General features: G+C 33.4%; 4 protein-coding genes across 5 annotated transcripts in view; 2 read left to right on the top strand and 2 right to left on the bottom strand.

Annotated features, from left to right (window-relative positions):
• LOC135843872 (uncharacterized) overlaps positions 1-20,279 on the top strand; it is a 73,074-nt gene that overhangs the window by 43,042 nt on the left and 9,753 nt on the right. The window lies entirely within an intron of this gene.
• LOC135843073 (protein D1-like) lies at positions 1,018-5,000 on the bottom strand. The gene is made up of 7 exons (XM_065360819.1): positions 4,828-5,000; positions 4,646-4,741; positions 4,447-4,567; positions 4,211-4,375; positions 4,032-4,107; positions 3,836-3,932; positions 1,018-3,748 (listed from the first exon to the last, which is right to left on the bottom strand). Exons 1-7 carry the CDS (start codon positions 4,873-4,875, stop codon positions 3,569-3,571), a joined length of 783 nt encoding a protein of 260 aa, XP_065216891.1. The 5' UTR covers positions 4,876-5,000; the 3' UTR covers positions 1,018-3,568.
• LOC135843072 (26 kDa secreted antigen-like) lies at positions 5,171-20,036 on the bottom strand. The gene is made up of 5 exons (XM_065360818.1): positions 19,867-20,036; positions 19,447-19,791; positions 19,232-19,352; positions 5,787-5,957; positions 5,171-5,403 (listed from the first exon to the last, which is right to left on the bottom strand). The coding sequence occupies exons 1-5, from the start codon at positions 19,915-19,917 to the stop codon at positions 5,222-5,224; spliced, it is 870 nt and encodes a 289-aa protein (XP_065216890.1). The 5' UTR covers positions 19,918-20,036; the 3' UTR covers positions 5,171-5,221.
• LOC135844087 (uncharacterized) lies at positions 10,020-15,943 on the top strand. 2 transcript variants are annotated; one of them, XM_065362195.1, is made up of 2 exons: positions 10,020-10,843; positions 10,921-15,943. In XM_065362195.1, the coding sequence occupies exon 2, from the start codon at positions 14,242-14,244 to the stop codon at positions 15,157-15,159; it is 918 nt and encodes a 305-aa protein (XP_065218267.1). In that variant the 5' UTR covers positions 10,020-10,843; positions 10,921-14,241; the 3' UTR covers positions 15,160-15,943. The 2 variants fall into 2 exon arrangements, with proteins under 2 accessions (XP_065218267.1, XP_065218266.1); XM_065362194.1 differs by having other exon boundaries at positions 10,020-11,096; positions 11,212-15,943.

Below are 20,279 nucleotides of genomic sequence, written 5' to 3'. Positions count from 1 at the left end.
ATTACCGCTAAATCAGGATTATCGCAAGACATTACATCCTTATCAAGCAGAAGCCGTGTTGTTGTCTTTGACGTCGATGATACACTTTGCAAAGGTGAAGTAAGATCAGTTCAATTGGAAATCGTCAAGAAGTGCTATCCGGAATGCCCTATATTTTTTTGGAATTCTAACTCATGGATGGGAAACATGTCACATGTTTTTCTACCTCATTTGCAAGTTTTATTCGATTACTTGATAGAGCAAGCCGTTCGAATAGTATTTTTCTCTGCTAGTGACAAAGAAAGGAATTTGCTCGTGATCCCTCAGCTACTTACGTCTTTCTGGGGTAAAGTGAAATTTGAAGCACTGAAAGCCAAAGGACAATTCGATATTTTTTCCAAGAATAATCTGCGTCCGGGAAATTACTCGGGTGAAGGAAATTACGTGAAAGATTTAAAAGTAGTTATTCGAGAAGGTGAAACGTTACCGGATGTTATTTTAGTGGATGATGATCACACTTACAGTGCTTACGATCAAAGACCACTTTTACTGAGCATGTGTCTATGTCATTGGATGATACGAAAACAAACAGACAAAAAAGAAAAAGCAGAAGGAGAGCACCATCTTTTATATTGGGAAAGATATTCTGGTGATTTTCATTTGAACAGTGTTTACTTCATGATCGGTATATTTAAAACCTATTTTGAGAATGAAAAGTATAAATTATTGCCTTTTAGAGACGCTTTAAATGTAATTCTTCCAAATAAAAAATACTTCCACGAATTCTTTGAAAAGCATTCGTTCGCCTACGATATGTATGACTTAGGATTATCAGAGGTACAAAAACGAGTACCCAATGCAACGTTTTATGGCCTAAGAGATCCAGAAATTGGTACTTATGAAAATGATCCGAGGCACAATGATGACAATATTCATTTCTGAGCAATACATAAGCCTATCCGAATGCAAGATGGTATTATACGTGATGAATGTGTGGGAAAGTTGTACAAAATAGGTATAATAAAATAATATAATTAATTATGTTTTCAAGTTTTAATGGTTTTTTCTAAAAATATTATCAAGTACGTCGAATAAATTAATCATCTACTATGGTTTAAAAACCTAATCATTTTTATAAGCGTGAGGGATGCCTGGTCAACGATTGATTTTCAAGCGAATTTGAATAAACCCTTGAAATGGAGTCACGAAATATTCAAATTAATTTGGATGGTCTTATTAGGATATATAATAAAATGTTTTGGACTTGAGCCAAATGAGAAGTGAATGAGTGTTTTGCTCCAGTTTTTTTGGTACATATGTGTATCAGTGTATGTGACAATCCTCTGTGTTTTTATTTATCTCATGGAGCGCTTTATTATACGTACCTATTTAGATACGTAATCAACGCGATAGAGGCAATACCAACATAAAGGATGTTAGCCCAAATACCCAATTCGGCATAAGGGTACGCGTTGATTTGTACGCGATACCACCTCGAGCGGTTATACGACTCGATGATGATGATGATTTATTCTGAAGCAATCTCAATCTACTGTAATTTCAACTTCACGTCATTCGCTTAGATACAACAAAATTGAACGAAAACGAAGAATTAGAGCAAAACAATCAGAAATGGCCGACGAAAAAAATAAATAACGAGAAAAGAACGTTGGGTCGAAACAAAAAACAGGTACTTTGCAAGAGACAAGTGGCCAAACTTATGGAAAAATTGTTAATCTTGAGGATAGAGCTTTTTGAATTTTTCAGTTTTCAAACGTTTCCGTGAACCCTTTGATTAATCTTAGACACTTGTTTTTCAATTTTGCAGCTAAAATTTTGTTGAAATTCCCATTTTCGGGCTCTCGAATAGATTGGTGAATGATTTGAATAATTCTGTGGCCTGTGTCGAATTTTTCAGTTTTTCACTTTCGAGGGTACATATTTAACAAAAAAAATAAATATTACACTTTAAACCGATAGAGACCGGTATCAATGTATTCAAAAAATTCTCTTCGAACAGATGGTAGAGAAACAATAGCGATGTGAGGATAGTCGAAAAAAGTTTTGCGAAATTTGAATTCCCTTTGAAATATTTTTAATAGAATTTCTTCAAAATTGGAGAATCCAGATGCCCTATGTAGAAGATTTGAAAAGACTGGTAAGACAAAAATTTAAAATGTTGGTGGAATCGCAGAAATGTTGAAAATTCTCGTTTTGAGCTTGACTAAATGATTATATGCTGAAAAATTGTATTGATTTTTGAGTATTTTTAAAGAAGCATTCTACAGAATTTTTTGGCATTCGTTAAAATTTTGTCTGAATCAAAAATGTCAATAATTTCTATTTTGAGGTCAACTCAACTAATTTGAATCAAAAATCATGCCATGCCAATTTTTGAGCATTCCTGAAAATATCCCGAGTGGATGATTTTCATGTCGAGTTCTCAATTTATTGATTTTTGAGTCAAAAATCGTACCTATTGGTTCTTGTGTATTTCTGACAAAAAACCCTCATAATTCACCATAAAAATGAATCAAAATTTGCAATCAAATTCAAAATGTTGGTAATTTTTATTTTTATATGGTTTCAAAAATGTCTGTCGAAAATTGAAATTTAACAGGTAGGTACTGGGTGTCCAAGAATGAGGGATTTTGATTTTATCAAGAAGGAGAGAAAATTCCTTGCTTGAAAATTGGAAAATTGAATAAGTATCTCAAAAATAGACGTTCTAGTGATTGTTTCAATGAAACACGAGAAAATCTTTCATATTGCACAGAAATAATAACTCAAACGCACATTTTCTTGATTGTTATTTAATTTTTCATTTTTAACTTGGGGAAATTTTTTCCTCTGTTGCTTATCAAAATATATCAAAACTCCTTATTCTTAAACACCCTGTAGTCTGTACATATCATTACATTACCTAAGTTCAAGTATAGCGTCGATTCTTAAACAGAGTTTTCCTGACGCGTAGAAGTGATAATTTTTTGTTTAAACACGAATGGTTTTTCTGTTGTGGAATTATGCGAGGTCAACTTTCGCGTGGTGCGATTTTATGTGCAAGTAATTTTATCTATGGTTCAATTTTAGTTTGAAGTATCAGGGTAGCAGAGCTTGAAAAATTGGAAGCCCACAAATAGTGTAAGGGAACAAGCTTCATAAAATTACTACACGGCATCTCTGCATCGCTCACAGCCAGAAATTGGTACTTATGAAAATGACTCGAGGCACAATGAGGACAATATTATTGCAACTCTAAAAAAATCAGTTTTTGAAAAGAAAAAAAAAGTGATAATTATAAAAGTAGCTTTATGAGTTTGATAAATTTTACTTAGATAAATAGCCTACCTAGTTGATGGAAATTTATAATTTAAAAAAAATGTATACTACAGAAATAAATGTTAAGTAAATTTTAAAACTATCAAAGAAAATTCAAAGCTGAAAATTTTTCCTACAAATCGTTACAATTGAAGCGCAGAAAAAGTGAGACACCCTGTGCACGAATTTAGCAAAGAAAAATTCCGACTATCTGATTAATTAAATACAAAAAAATAATGACTAGTAAATTACAAATTTTAAAAGCAGTCGTTCAAAGGAATAATCCTTTTTCTACATCACTATCATCCACGTAAGCATGTTGTTTGTCCATTAGATTGGTGGATATTTTTGTAAACATGTCTTTAATATTGAACGTAGGATAGGTGAATGTTCCCGGGTATTCAACCGTAAGTGGTGGCCTCGTTGTTCGATTCCAGACTGGTAATCCAGGCTTAAAAACACGAGCAAACAGAATAAGAAATCACGAGGAAAAAAATCCGTCGAGGAGGTTCTAAAAAAATGTGTACAAGCAACTTACTATGAATGGTATTGAGAATAAGTTACCACAGATTGGTTCTCCTAAATGATGCCGTCTGACGAATTTCAAAACTGATATATCCTCCAGACATGTAACCCTTTGTAAATGAAATGAACAACAATGTGATGTAAAATAAAGAAACATGATTCTTAGATATCGAAAATGTTGGCTAGATTTGAAGCAAATTCACATTTACCCCGTGCTGCCGAAATCCAAGTATTCTAAAATGTAGTACATTTGTTTGAACATTAAAAACGAGTAGTGATTTGTCTCTGCAAAATTATCAGTGGTTCATTGCTAGTTATTTTGGGGGGAAAAAGGATCAAAAATAAAAGAGCAACAGCTCTATAGGTATATATAAAGTGTGTAAATTACTATTCGGGTGATTGGGCGAATGCGGTGGGATGTATTCGAATAAGCATTTTCCTTCCTGTATGTTTTGTTCTGGAATATTGATCACCATCCATTGTTCCCATTCGTTCACTTTTACACCTAAATCCTCCTCGATGGTATCACGTGGTAAACAAGGTGTTTCCACCCCTGTGGAGGAAAATTGTAGATGTGTAGATTTACTCTTAATTCATAATTTTTATGGTTTTTTGACAGCATACCAGTCATGAACATCGTATAAAAAACGTCTTTTTCTGTACTCCATGATAATGTGGGTTGTGTTACGACATGCTCTGGTTTGAGTGTATCTCCTGGTGTAAGTTGACCGTAAGGGTAAGTGACCTAGAAGACAATAGTACTTGGTTAGGTAATTCAAGTTTGAAATCAAACTTCGAATCAGATTGATTGAACAGATTTCACTTGTAAAAGTTCTATGGGAGCTATTTTGAAAATCTCGGGCATTACTCCGGTGTCCCAGAACAATTCTCCAACATGTTTCGCAAATATGGCTACTTGCTGAAGTAAATATTCAACATTAAATTTGAGAAATTATTACATTTGTAAGTTATCTTTCCTAATTCTTATTAAACTGAACTACTCACCAAGTTGGCCAAAATGAAATAAATATAATAGTGGAACTTGTGGGGCATTATTTTTTGTCCAAAAATATGTTTTGTAGGCTACCTTAATAATCTGCGGTTTTATTATCAACACAGCACGAGTTAACCACTAATTTATTTTTATCGATTGATAAGCGATTTCTTCTCTCGAGCTTGGTTTCTAACTACAAAGTTTATCAATCTGTCATAATTAATAAAAGATTTTCATTTTGAGGATCTTGTTTAGTCGACTGCAATTTTTAGAAAACTAAAAAATTTTAAAATAAAAACTATGAAAACATTCTGAAATTGTTAAGTATTTATTTATATTTTTTAAATAAAATACCTCGAAGCTTTCATTACATTTCCTCAGAAATTCGATATGTGAAAAATTAAGCTACCAATGCATAACGAAAAAATTTGAAGCTATCGGATTTCCTAGACCATAATACTGGGCAAACGGATAGCTCTCATTTATCTCTCCAGGACTATAGAAATCTCCGTTTACTGGATCTGGTAACCACTCATCCTTGATCTTGTATCGTTGTTTATAGAGTAAAAATGTATAACGATCTACAACTGTGAAAAAATAACGTGCACTTAATTGAAGCATAGGTACGTTTCCAAAATGCACTACATAAGTCCATTTTCAAAGATTCTGAGTTTGCAAGACCATCTAGCATAAAGTTGCGGCCCGAAATGGCTGATTTTTTGATATGTTGTGCCTAAGGTTCTTGGCTACAACATAATCAAAAAATCAGCCAATTTGGGCCACTTCTACGATTCCAAATTGTACTAGGTAAGTTCCATGAATTTCTTATTAATATTTTTTTGGACTTGGTGCGTTTTGGAAACGTATGCTTCAATTGATGGATTTTTTTTTTGTCCAAACTACTAATAGGTACCTATTTATCTTTATTTGGTTATGTAGATGTGAAACGAATTATTATCTGTCTACGCACTTTGTTTCTGATGATGTCTACTCGGTGGAGTATATTTATACAAAGATGTCCCAGCTGAGATGTTGTTTCCAGGTATGTTGATGATCAGCCATTTGGAGATTTCTCTTTGGGCTTTAGTTACATCGTTTTGTGATTGGGATTCAGATGAGAATGGGATGTATTTTGAATTACCTGCAAAATAGCGATGAAAGTGTTAAAGTGGAAATTGATCCAGGTATCAAAAAATTTCTTCCAACGAAAACATTTTCAATTCTGGAGATGAAATTAAAGAAAAAAAAGCAAAAAAATACTGAATAATACTCTGCAATGCTGAATTTTATCATTCAATTGAGCAGATCAAGAGATAAAATTGATAATTTATTTTATTTTATACGTTATTTTCGGTTTGCCAAATGAGTTGGTAAATATTTTGAGCCATGCTGCGGCTTCTAGCGAATTTTCGGAATGTCCAGTTCATAAAAAATTCTATATTGAAAGTATTCAAAATAAATTCGGAGCCTGAAAAATTTCACGTAATCAGTCAAATGAAATTTTTGAACCATTCTAGGTAAGTAATAACTAATAAGAATTCTTACACCATTCATCAATCAAGCTTCAAAAAAACATTCGAATATTCAAAAAATACTGGAAAATTTGACTAGATAATAATTTTTCAAGGGCATTCGAGCCTTATTCCTCCACTTTGTCACAAAGTTTTTAGAATAAGAGCCACCGGCTCACTCCTTTAACTCTTAAAGGCCCAGGTGACTCCTGAAATGCAATGTAAAAAATGCTTTCGATATCTTAAATTAGATCAACACAAGTTTCACTTTGACTCACAGTTCGCCCCCCCCCCCTCCAGCCCCTTAAAACAATTTCGAAATGATGCGCTTATTTATTTGATTATCCTCCAAATCCGAAAAGACAAAAAATCTTATTGGGTCAATTTTGAAACTGTATGATGTGGTTTCATTCGATGCAATCAATGAGTGAAAGCATACTTTGGATGTACAGCTTTATCCCTTTTTGGGAGACACTTTTGACAAAAGTTGGAATAAGATACGGGGACCAATGCTCCACTTTTGGATGAACACATCGGTTGTTGAGCTTTCATAAAATGAAATCAGGAAAGGAGTAGTTTAAAAAAAAATTATTTTAAGCACATCATTTCCGAAATAGTTTTGAGGGGCTGGGAGGCGAACTGTGAGTCAACTGTGAAACTTGTGTTGATCTAATTTAATATATCGAAAAAATTTTTGCATCGCATTTCAGGATTCACCTGGACCTTTATGGGTTAAGCCCTTACTGCACGAAAAATGTTGCAGGTTAGTTGATGAAGTTTGCCACTGATAAAATTTGAATACATTTGATCATCTTCCCTTTTAGTTATTCACATTGAAAAAATTGGTCTGTAAAATAGAGAACAGCATAGGAAAATTATTTCTCTGGCAGATTAGATTATCTTGTTTGAAAAATAAAGATGGCAGCTTCTTCTTATATTCGATTAATTATATGTTATGTACGTTGTATGTTCATGACTTGCAGATATACTCGATAAATTTCGAATTAGATATCTCGCTCGATAGATAACTAAGTTTACGTTATTAACGTTTTTTGGTACATTTTTACTTCAAGTGTGGTGTCGGTTTTTAAACAGAGATTTCCTGACGTGCAGAAATACCAATTTTTTGTTTGAAATAGAATGGTTTTTTCATTGGCGAATTTATGCGAGGATTACTTTTGCGTTTGTTTGATTTTTACGTGCCAGTAATTTTATGTAAGGTTCAATTTTCATTTCGAAGTACCTATCAGCCTGTAAAATTGGAAGCCCAAAAAGTGTAGGAGAACAAGCGTCATCAAATTATTACACAGCATCACTGCATCGCTCACCGAAGAAATGGATTTTCTCATATTATTCGGTTTTATTTATTGTCTAATTTCCATGAATATAAGTGCTAAATCTGGATTATCGCAAGACATTACATCAACAAGTAGACGCCGTGTTGTAGTCTTTGACGTCGATGATACACTTTGCAAAGGTCAGGTAGAGTCATCTGAATTGGAAATCGTCAAGAAGTACTATCCGGAATGCCCTATATTTTTTTGGATTTCTGAATCAAAATGGATTGGGAACGTATCACATGTTTTTCTACCCCACTTGCAAATTTTATTTGATTACTTGATACACCAAGACGTTCGAATAGTATTTTTCTCTGGCGGTTACAAAGAAAGAAATTTGCTCGTGATCCCTCAGCTACTGACGTCCTTCTGGGGTAAAGTGAAATTTGAAGTACTAAAAGCCCGAGGCCAATTCGATATTTTCTCCAAGACGAATTTGCGTCCGGGAAATCACTCATTCGATTCGGGTGAAGGAAATAACGCGAAAGATCTAAAAGTAGTTATTCGAGAAGGTGAAATGTTATCGGACGTTATTTTGGTGGATGATGATCACACTTACAGTGCTTACGATCAAAGACCACCTTTGTTGACCGTGAGTCTATACCATTGGTCCATAAAACGAGAAGACAAAAAAGAAAAATCAGAAGAAGGGACCTTTATTTCATCTGAGGAATGGAAAGAAAAACATTCTAGTTTTTATTTGAACAGCGTTTACTTCATGATCGGCATATTTAAGACATATTTCGAGAACGAAAAGTATAAAATATTGCCTTTTAGAGAAGCTTTAAATGTAATTCTTCCTAATAAAAAATACTACAAAGATTTCTTTGGGAAGCATTCGTTTGCCTACGATATGTACGATTTAGGATTGTCAGAGGTGCAAAAACGAGTGCCCAATGCAACGTTTTATGGCTTGAGACATCCAAAAAATGGTACGTATGGAAATAAACCGTGGCACATTGAAGACAATGTTCGTTTCTGAGCAAAACATAAGCCTGTCTGAATGCAAATAGTGAATAGATGGAAGCATACTTTATGAATGTATGAGAAAATTGTAGAAAATTGGTAATAGGTAAAATAAATGGAATTATGTTTGCAAGTTTTAATGTTTCGTTTTTTTGTTTTTGTTTTTCCCCCTAAATGCATAAAGAATGAACCATGAGGTATTCATCGAATAAATTAATGACCTGGCAGGTTTTTGCAACCGAATCATGTTATTTATGAAACGTATTTAAAATTAGTTATAGCCAACGTTTAATCTTTAAGCAGGCTTGTTAACCGGTTTTTAACCATTAACCAAAGTAACCGGTAAATTAATCGAAAAAAAATTAACCTTGACCAACAATTGGAAAAAGAAAAAGTCTCTCCTTATTTTTAAAAAATTCCAATTACTGGACTCCTTAGTTTTGGTTCATCCTTTACCTATTGACTAACAATGTTTTTTTTTGGAAATATTACTTACTAACTGTAACCATGACCGAAATTTTTTTAGAAAAAACCTGCTAGAAATCAATAAAAAATTGAAAAGTGCTGTTTTTTTATTTCTTTTTATTTTTGAGTTTTTTTTTTCAATTTGAATTGTAGTGATTTGAAATTTTAATAAAAAACGTGATTGAAAGATGAAATAATAAAACGTGAATAGAAATTTCAAAAAAATTGAAACTGGTTGTATCATACGCATTAAACTATTAAAGCTCGATCTTGAGTGATATGTATTTTTGTTTCTTGAAAAGATTGTTGAATTTTGAATTTTAAATTTTACTGGTAAGTATTTAAATGTGTAAACTTCAAGTGTAGGTAAGTTGAATGTATTTGGTATCATTTTAGAATGATGAACAATTTGTAAAAGTTCAAACTTTTTTTCCGGTCAACAAGCCTGTCTTTAAGTGAATTCGGATAAACCAAAATGTAATCGGGTGACGAAATGTTATGGATGGCTCAATTATTTCATTTTGAAGTACCAGCGTAGCAATTAAAAATAAATAAATAAATAAATAAAAACTGAAAAATACTCTGCAGTGCTGAATTTTATTGTTCAATTGAACGGATCAAAAGATAAAATTAATATTTTATTTTATTTTTTATGCAATTTTTGTCTGCCAAAACAGTTGGTAAAGATTTTGAGCTATTCTGCGGCTTTTAGCGATTTTTTGGAATTTCCAGTTCTCAAAAAATTCTATTACCCAAGTGTTGAACTGAAATCCAACACATGAAAAATTTCACTTGACGTTTTTAATGACTTCTTGGCCCATTTTAGGTGAATAATATGACGAAAAAAACCAACGTTGGCATTGTTTTGGATCGAATGCAATGCTTACACCATTCACCAAATGTTCACGTTCAAGTGTTGGGATACCATCTTATGTTTGTGTGTACATAGAAATTTCTAATATTCCATTAGTTATATCCTATGTAGTATGTTCAAATCTGTAGATATACTCGATGAATTCCGAGATGGAAGGATATCTCCATAGATAACCGCGAGCATTCGTTATCACCGATTTTTGATATATTTTTACTTCAAGTTTATAGTGTTGATTTTTAAACAGAGTTTTCCTGACGCGTAGAAATAACAAATTTTTTGTGTAAAAACGAATGGTAGCAGCTTGATTTTGTCATAAAATTATTACACAGTATCACAGCATTGCTTACTGAAGAAATTAATTTTTTCATGTGTGGCTTTGTTTATTGCTTATTTATCTTGAATATAAGTGCTAAATCGGGATTATCGCAAGACATTACGACTACATCGCCATCAAGCAGACGCCGTGTTGTAGTATTCGACATCGATAATACACTTTGCGAATGTGACATATTGCCAGAAGAATTGGAGAACGCCAAGAAGTACTACCCGGAATGCCCTATATTTTTTTGGAATTCTAACTCAATATGGCTTGGAAACGTATCACATGTTTTTTTACCTTACTTGCAAGTTTTATTCGATTACTTGATAGAGCGAGATGTTCGAATCGTATTTTTCTCTGCTGGTGACGAAGAAAGAAATTTTTTGGTTATCCCTCAGCTACTCTCGTCCTTCTGGGGCACGCAGCAATTTGAAGCGCTGAAAGCCAAAGGACAATTCGATATTTTCTCTAAGAAGAATTTGCGTTGGGGAAATTACTCGATCCAGACGGGTGAAGGAAATGAGGTGAAAGATTTAAGAAAAGTTATTCGTGAAGGTGAAACATTATCTGATGTAATCTTGGTGGAAGATGATCCCGAGTATGTGATTCATGATCAAAAACCATTTTTGCAGAGTATGAATCTAGGGGATTGTTACCTGAAGGAAGTTGACGAAAGAGAAAAAACAGAAGAAGAGCGCAGTATTCCATTTTGGCAAATAGATTATTGGGCAAGAAAATCTCCCGGTTTTGTATTGAACAGTGTTTACTTCATGATCGGTATATTCAAGACCTATTTCGAGAATGAAAGGTATAAAATTTTGCCTTTTAGAGAATCTTTAAATGAATCATGCCTGAAAAACAATACTCCAGGTGCAATGATTTTTTTCAAAAGCATTCGTTCGCCTATGACATGTTTGATTTAGGCTTATCAGAAGTGCAAAAACGAGTACCTAATGCTACGTTTTATGGATTGAGGCATCCGCATGTGGGCTCCTATAAAAGTATACCTAGGTGCTATAACGGATAGCTCATTTTAATGACAATGGCAACTACTAGGTGTTTTCATAATTCAAATTCTGCGAATGAAGAAGTATTCCTTTGATATTGTTAAACATGTTTTATAAGGTAATACGTTTTATGCTTTCAATAGATAAATTTATGTTAATTTCTGTGTACTTACTAGGTTTTTTTTTTAAAAAAAAAACTAAATCATTCTATTTGTGGAATGTTTCTGATAGGAGTACATGTGTATAATTTTCAGAGACACCTGAGCAATGATTGATCTTTGAGTAAATTTGGAACGATTACTTAGTGTATGCGCTTCTTGAAAAGAGTGTAGTGAATGGGAACTGTAGAATTCCGCAGAGTTTTAGGGCCCTGGTCCTATACTCTCGAGGTTTAAGACCCTAGCCTCCATACTTGAACATAGTTTTTCGCCATTAGGTATTAGCTGCGTTCTGGGCGGCTATTACCGAAATATTTTTGCCTCCGCAATCGACGTAATCCAACGCAATGAACGTAAAAGATTGCGTCGTTTGCGTAGATAGAAAGCAACCGTGTTGAGCGTAATGTGCGTTATTTTAATATTTGAGTAACAATAATGTTTATAAAAGCCCAATTAACAATTAAAATTTTTTATTTTTCCAGATAACGCCAATATTGCAATGCTCATTACGTCGATTGCGGCGATTGCTGAGGCAAAAATATTTCGGTAATAGCCGCCCTGGACTTTACTTTAGATCATGGTATCTAACGCATTTTTTTTTGTTGAAAAAAAATCACTACTTTTTCACTATCTTTTTTCAACCAAATTTATTTTTTAATTTCAATCAAAATTATTTTAAAAAACAATTCAAACGAACACATTACATAGGTACGTTATATGACAGGGTGTCTAACAAAATTTTAAAATAAAGCAGGTCTTCGACAGGAAATTTTTTTAACACTTGAGATTTTATAAGAAAAGGGAGTCGGATGGCGAGGCAAAATTTTACATTAGAATTTTTCGCTTTTCCAATGTCTTCAGACATCCCAAGATTTTTTTCAAAAAAGTGGATGGATAAAATATATAATTTTATCATTTCAATTTTTGATTTTATTTTCAATCTTAAGGTTCTTGTTAATGTAATGAAATTGGGTGAATAAAAAACTTTTTTCAACTTGACAAATTTTTAGAAAATATACAAAAATTTGAACCGATTTTTCTAAATGAAACGGCGAGTTTTAATGTAAAATAATTGGTACAATTTGGCCTAATGCGATGCATAAAAATTCTGATTTCTCCTTCAAGTCTGGAATTTTTTAATTGCGTTAATCGCGGAAAAGAGAAACAAACTGGGCCTGGCAAAGCGAGGGCGAAAGCTCTCGAAAATCAGTATTTCGAGAAGTGTAAAAAAAACAGTGTTTTTCTGTGAAAGGAGTTAATTATAAGAAGTTTATTACTTTGGTTCAAAATTTTGAAATTCAAATTATGATTTTTTTTTTTAAAAAGCAACATTGAAAAAAAAGCAAACGATCCCGAGCGAAGCAAGCCCAAAAGCTTTCAAAAATCCATGTTTTGAGAAGTAAAAAAAAGTTTCTTTATGCAGAGTAGAGTTTATTTTTCTGATTCAAACTTTGAACATTTCTTGCATTTAAATGATAAGTTTTTCACGTGGAAAAAGAAAAAGCCCTCGAAAATGTGTAATTCAAGCTCTTAAAAAGTCGACTAATGAGCTCTTTTTTACGGAATAAAAATCGAGAAAAAGGAACGTATTTGAATTTTTTCATTTTTTCACTGCTTTTTCAACAAAATTCACTAACCTTTTCACTACTTTCACCACCTGTTAGATACCCTGAACTGAAGACATGTAGTTTCATTTTTCAAATAAATCCATACGATAAAAACATGTAGTACTCTTGCCCCACCACGATAGTACTCTTTACTAAAATTCAACTACATATTCAGAAAAAATTATCACGAATGATAAAATGGGCTAAAAAATGTTGTTCTCATGCCAAAATATAGGTAGTTAAAGAGTTACCATTTCACTGACATGTGGTGCCATCCCCCCTACCACCACATACTTTCCACCCCATTGGGAGGCTTCAAACACAAAATGCGGACGTTTGCCACAGCCTATTTTAATACTTACAATTAGTTTTTTGAACACATGTTTTGATTACGTATTGGAAATAATTTTTCCATATTCCGGACGCCCGTAGGGCTCAAATATTTGGGACCGTTTGAAAACTACGACTTAAAACAGAACAGAGCAATGCTTGTTTTTTCAAAAAAAATTACCAAACGCTCGAGTTTTTTTTTGTTTTGTTTTCTTTGTCACATGATCATTTGATATTCGAATTCTTCGGTAAAAAATACGCTATATTAAAAAAAAAAAACTTGAAACAAAATTCTTTAGGTATTGGGGAGAGAGGGAATCGATTTCAAACTTTTAGAATAAAAGCCACCCTCATTCTTTTAAGCCCTTACTCCACAAAAAATTTTGTAGGTCAATTGATGAAGTTTGCCTATTGCCTCTGATAACATTTGAAAACATTTGTCCAACTTCCCTTTTCTTATAGTTGGAGAATTTCATATTGAAAAAATTGGTATGTAAAATAGAAAACGCTGTCTGAAAGATTAGATATCTTGTTTGAAAAGTGTTGGGATATCTTCCTATGTTTGTGTGTAGAAATTTATAATATTCCATTGGTTATATCCTAATGTTACGATCTGTAGATATAACCGATGAATTTCGAGGTGGATGGATATCTCCATAGTGATAACCAAATGTTTGTTATCAACGATTTTTGGTACATTTTTACTTCAAGTTTAGTGTTGATTTTTAAATCAGTTTTCCTGACGCGTTGAAATAAAAAATTCTTTGTACAAAAACGAATGATAGCAGCTTGAAAAAGTAGATGCCCACACAAAGCCTAAGCTAACAAAGCTCCATCAACTTACTGAAGAAATGAATTTTTTAATATGCGGTTTTATTTATTGCTTATTTTCCACGAATATAAATGCTAAATCTGGATTATCGCAAGACATTACATCCTCATCAAGCAGAAGTCGTGTTGTAGTTTTCGACATCGATTGTACACTTTGCAAACCTCAGGTAATATTAGATCAATTGGAAAACGCCAAGAAGTACCATCCGGAATGCCCTATATTTTTTTGGAATAATGTATCGCATGTGTTTTTACCTTACTTGCAAGTTTTATTCGATTACTTAATAGAGCACGACGTTCGAATCGTATTTTTCTCTTTCGGTGACAAAGAAAGAAATGTTTTGGTTATTTCTCAGCTGCTTACATCTTTCTGGGGCGAAGTGAAATATGAAGCACTGAAAACCAAAGGACAATTCGATATTTTCTCTATGGAGGATACGCGCGAAGGAATTCATGAAAGTGAATACGAATTTGTGAAAGATTTAAAAGTAGTTCTTAAAGGACCTGAAACTTTATCTGATGCTATTTTAGTAGAAGATTACCGTGGTTATGTTGCTTTTGATCAGAAACCGTATTTGCAGATCATGGATTTAACGTTTTGGTACATACGAGAAGAGAACGAAAGAGAAAGAGCAGAATGGCTTTATTCGTCATATTGGAAAAGAAATTCTCCTAATTATCATTTGAACAGTGTTTACTTCATGATCGGTATATTTAAGACCTATTTTGAGAATGAAAAGTATAAAATATTACCTTTTAGAGAATCTTTAAATGAAATTCTGCCTGAAAAAAAATACTACCAAGATTTCTTTGAAACTCACTCGTTCGCCTATGATATGTTTGATTTAGGATTATCAGAAGTGCAAAAACGAGTACCCAATGCAACGTTTTATGGCTTGAGACATCCAAAAGTGGGTTCCTATACAAGTATACCATAACTGATAGATAGGTCATTTTAATGACAATGACAATAATAACGAGATCTTTTTTGAATTCTGCGAATAAGGGACACATCACTGTCGATGTTGTTTAAAATGTTCTAATATGAAACTTTTTTTTTTTTGCTTTCAATAGCTATAAAATATGTAATCGAGTGCTCAATAAATTATTATAGATTTTCAAAAACTGAATGTTTTAAAATCCAGTTTATTTTTGCAAGAGGCCTGGGCAACGATTCATTTATGGGTAAAATCAGAACGATTATAACTTACACGCTTTTTGAAAAGGGTTCAGTTTATGGGAACCGAAGAATTCCTCAGGTTTTTAGGGGCCCGAGCTCTCAAGGTTTAGTAACCCGGCACATCAAGATCAAAAATGTAAGAAATTTTCATCTTAGGTATTGACACTTTTAAATTGAGTGTCTAGTTGTATGCAGAAATGCTCGTGAGAAATTACATCAAATTATAGTCGGTGGGGGCAAAAGTACGCTGCGAGGCAGGAGTGCTATTTACTCGTTTTCATGCTGGCTGCACTAATTTTTTTTTAAAATGTGACTCATATTGTGAACTTGTATAGCGTTTATGTTTCATAGATCAGGACTGTCATTTAATGCCTCAAAAAAATGTATTTTTTTTTTCATCCACGCTTCGTAAGTGCCTGTAAGAGCAAATCTGGATAATTTTGAAAACTGATAGAATATCCTTTAAGATGGTTCAGAATACAATATTTTTCATATGTACGTAACATCGTTGATACCATTTACGAGAGAGGTAAACAGGAAAATCCGTACTTTAAACGTGTATTTTTATTTGCCTACTAAACCGGTTTAGGTATTTCTAAATGTCATGTGGCGCGTTGTTTTTCTCACTGGATGCGTTTTTTAAAAAAAAATTACAAGAGGTATATTTTAATTTTTTATATAAATCCCTGCGATAAAATAAAAACACGTAGTACTCTTGCCCCACTGTGATGGTACCTACTCTTTACTAAAATTCAACTTGAAAAAAAAAATATTACGAATGACCAAAAGGGTCTTGTTCTCGTGCCAAAATGTAGGTAAAGAGTTACCGTTTTACTGACATGTGTTTCCATCTCCCCACCTCATACTTTCATTCCCTTCAGAGGGCTTCAAACACCAAGTGCGAACGCTTGCCAACACCTACTCTACTAATACCTAATTTTTGTCAACATCTGTTTTTATTAGGTACTGGCTGAAAATAATTTTTCCATATTCCAGACGCCCTCGCAAAATTCAAATTTGTGGGATCCTTTGAAAACTTGTAAAAATTACTATGTAACCAGAGCAGAGCAATGCACATTTTTTCAGAGAAAATTACCTAACATTCGAGTTTTTTTGTTTTGTTTTGTTTTCTTTGTCAGCATAATCATTTGATATTTAAATTCCTTAGTGAGAAAATATACCTACTCAAATTTTTAAAAAAGTTGAAACGAAATTCTCTAGGTATGGGGGGGGGGGGAGAGACAACCAATTTCAAACTTTCAGAATGAAAGCCACCCTCACTCTATGCAAAAGGGCCTTTCAGGATGACGTAGTGAAATCCGCCCTTTCGCCAATTTTGACGAAACTCACCCAAAATGTTAGTATGGATGTAAAACCATCCCAATTTTTTTTCAAACTTTCTTTTTTTTGATCATGTTGCACCCTCTTTGGGACCCTGGGAAAATTATATGTTATACCTTAGGGTGTTACTAAATTGTTGAGAAAATTTGGCAGTGTGCCCCCTCCCCGATTTTTTTCTCTGAAATTTGCAACCCCCCCAACCCTCCAAATATGAAAAAAAATTTTTGAAAAAAATTTCACACACGCACCTATTTAGTGACTATTTTTTGTGTAAGTTTCAAAATTTTTGGACCACCCCCTCCGGAGAACGAGAATTTTGAATGTTCAACAAAGAGGGGGTATTTCTCGGGTTGGGGTGGTGGGGTCTGCTCAAAATTTTTTTTGGGATGGTTTTACATTCATACTAACATTTTGGGTGAGTTTTGTCAAAATTGGCGAAAGGGCGGATTTCACTATCTTATCCTGAAAGGCCCTTTGCACGTCAATTGATGAAGTTTACCTTTAATAACATTTATGAAAAAAATAAAAAATTTGTCTATCTTCCCTTTTCTTAGTTGGAGCATTTCAAATTGAAAAAATTGGGTCCGTAAAATAGAAAACGCTGTCTGAAAGAATAGACATCCTGTTTGAAAAATAAAAATGGCAGCTTCACCGAACGTTATAATTTAATGTATGCTATGTATGTACTTATTTACCTACAACTACATAGGTTTATGTTTAAGTGATGGGATACCTTCCTATGTTTGTGAGTAGAAATTTCTAATATTCTATTAGTTATATCCTATGTAGTTTGTTCAGATCTGTAGATATACTTGATGAATTTCGAAGTGGATATCTCCATAGTGATAATCAAGCCTTTTTTATCAACGATTTTTGGAACATTTCTACTTCAATCTCAGTGTTGATTTTTAAACAGAGTTTTTCTGACGCGTAGAAATGAATATTTTTTTGTATAAAAACTTATGATAGCAGCTTGAAAAAGTAGAAGCTCACAAAAAGCGTAAGAGAACAAGCTTCATCATAAAATTATTGCACAGTATCGCAGCATTGCTGACTGAAGACATGAATTTTTTCACGTGCGGTTTTGTTTATTGCTTATTTTTAAGTGCTAAATCAGAATTATTGCAAGACATTACATCCCCATCAAGCAGAAGCCGTGTTGTAGTTTTCGACATCGACGGTACACTTTGCAAAGCTGAGGCACGGCCACATGAATTGGAAAACACCAAGAAGTACCATCCAGAATGTCCCATATTTTTTTGGAATACTGCATCACATGTGTTTGTACCCCACTTGCAAGTTTTATTCGATTACTTAATAGAGCATGACGTTCGAATCGTATTTTTCTCTTCCGGTGACAAAGTAAGAAATGTTTTGGTTATCCCTCAGCTGCTTACGTTCTTGCTGGGTGAAGTGAAATATGAAGTACTGAAAGCCAAAGGACAATTCGATATTTTCTCTAAGGAGGATACGCGCGAGAGTATTCATCATGATGAAGGACGTTATGTCAAAGATTTAAAAGTTGTTCTTCGAGATCCTGAAACGTTATCTGATGCTATTGTAGTAGAAGATTGGTACATTTATGTTGCTTTTGATCAGAAACCGTATTTGCAGATCATGGATTTAACGTTTTGGGACATACGAGAAGAGGGCAAGAAAGAGACATTTGAGGAAGAAAAAAAAGCAGAAGTAGGATACTGTAATTCATATTGGCAAAGAAATTCTCCCAATTTTCATTTGAACAGCGTTTACTTCATGATCGGCATATTTAAGACCTATTTCGAAAATGAAAAGTATAAAATATTACCTTTTAGAGAATCTTTAAATGAAATTCTGCCTGAAAAAACATACGGTTTGGATTTCTTTAAAAAGCATTCGTTCGCCTACGATATGTTTGATTTAGGATTATCGGAAGTGCAAAAACGAGTACCTAATGCCACGTTTTATGGATTGAGACATCCGCTAGTAGGTTCCTATAAAGTAACAGATAGCCCTTTTTGATGGCAATAATAATAACTACCCATAGGTCTTTTTGAATTCTACGAATTGGGTACCTACACCTACATATCACTATACTGATGCTGTTAAAAATCTAATAACTAAAAATGTATATAATCAAATGCTCAATAAATATTACTATGGATTTTAAAAAACTGAATGTTTTTAAATTAGGTAAGTTTATTTTTGTGAGAGACCTGGGTAACGATTGAACTTTGAGTGAACTCAGAACGATTACCTATAGTTCGTACGATTTTTGAAAATTTCCATCATTGACAGTTTTCAAGTGATTTTTTTGAGACTTGGACTGTAGAATTTCAACATTCCTGTTACCTACATGCAAATTAAATACCTAGTTCTCGAGTAACAGAAATGATTTCTGAATTTGAAGTAGGCATCCTTTAAAGAGATATGTACTTCATGACTTTGTAAGAAATGAAGGTATTTTGAGGTGCGAGCAATAAGTAAGCGTATCTGAGTATTGTACTTACAGCTCAGAAATAACGTATGCAAATGTTTGGGATCTGCTTCGTATGTAATGTTAGGTTGATCCCAAGCTTCTAGCAGATTTAGTCTTTGACCCGGAATTAAATCACCGTGATTCATTGTCACCTGTCAATTATAATGTACTAAACATAGGTAAGTGAAATTTTCGATCAACCGGGCTCTTTCTATGATCTAATCGTATAGTATCGCGTTCTCCTACCTTGAGACATTTTTCAGGCATCGCGTGTATCACATCGTCAAATATTTCAGCATCCAAGAGTTTTTGTTCAAATTCATTTGTAGCATTTGGTCTGGGTTTCGTTGTTGGGTAATCGAGTTCCTCGCTGAGCTCGTACGATGGTACCAGACTCTCGTCACTTTGCTCATATTCGCTAGTTTCATTCGAGAACGAATTCTTCGAGGAGTAATCGAGCTCCACGTAGTCGTTATATGATCCGAGGCTTACATTATGAGTTTTTTTCAAATGTAAATCGTCGTCAAACGTGCTCCAATCGAAGTTTCCATCGTTTGGGTTATATTTTGTACTGTTTGGAAATAAGTGTACCTGAAATTGATCCCAAAATGGTGAGCGGAAATAGCGAATATTGCACAGATGTGTAAAATGAATGTATTTTCTTACCGATACAATATTGATTAAAATTAAGTAGAAATGTGCCGACGTTTTGCGCATTTTATATTAAAATTTTTGGCCAGGATTCTCAAATATTTACATTTTTAAAACCATCAGATGTGTTTTTCTGAGTGATACATATTTAGTAGTTTGTAGAGGTCGCTGTTCAGTTAATTAGATGAATGTTTCTGGATGAAAATCGAATAATATAATCTTCGAGAGTATCGATTCGTAATCGGACTAATAGAAATCGATCATTTTTAATCAATTTTTTTTTTTTAAATTAATAAAAGTGGATAAAATATGATGAACGATTTAAATCAAGTAGAATGAATCGATGAAGAGAGAGGATGTGGCCATATCCTATCAACTATTGAACTTAAGTTTCCCTGATTATTGGCCCATTTATAAATTATTGTGGT

Source organism: Planococcus citri, chromosome 4 (assembly GCF_950023065.1).
Source record: "Planococcus citri chromosome 4, ihPlaCitr1.1, whole genome shotgun sequence".
NCBI classification, from domain to species: domain Eukaryota; kingdom Metazoa; phylum Arthropoda; class Insecta; order Hemiptera; family Pseudococcidae; genus Planococcus; species Planococcus citri.
The sequence above is the reverse complement of the archived record's forward strand: the minus strand, read 5'-3'. Positions and strand labels throughout refer to the sequence as shown.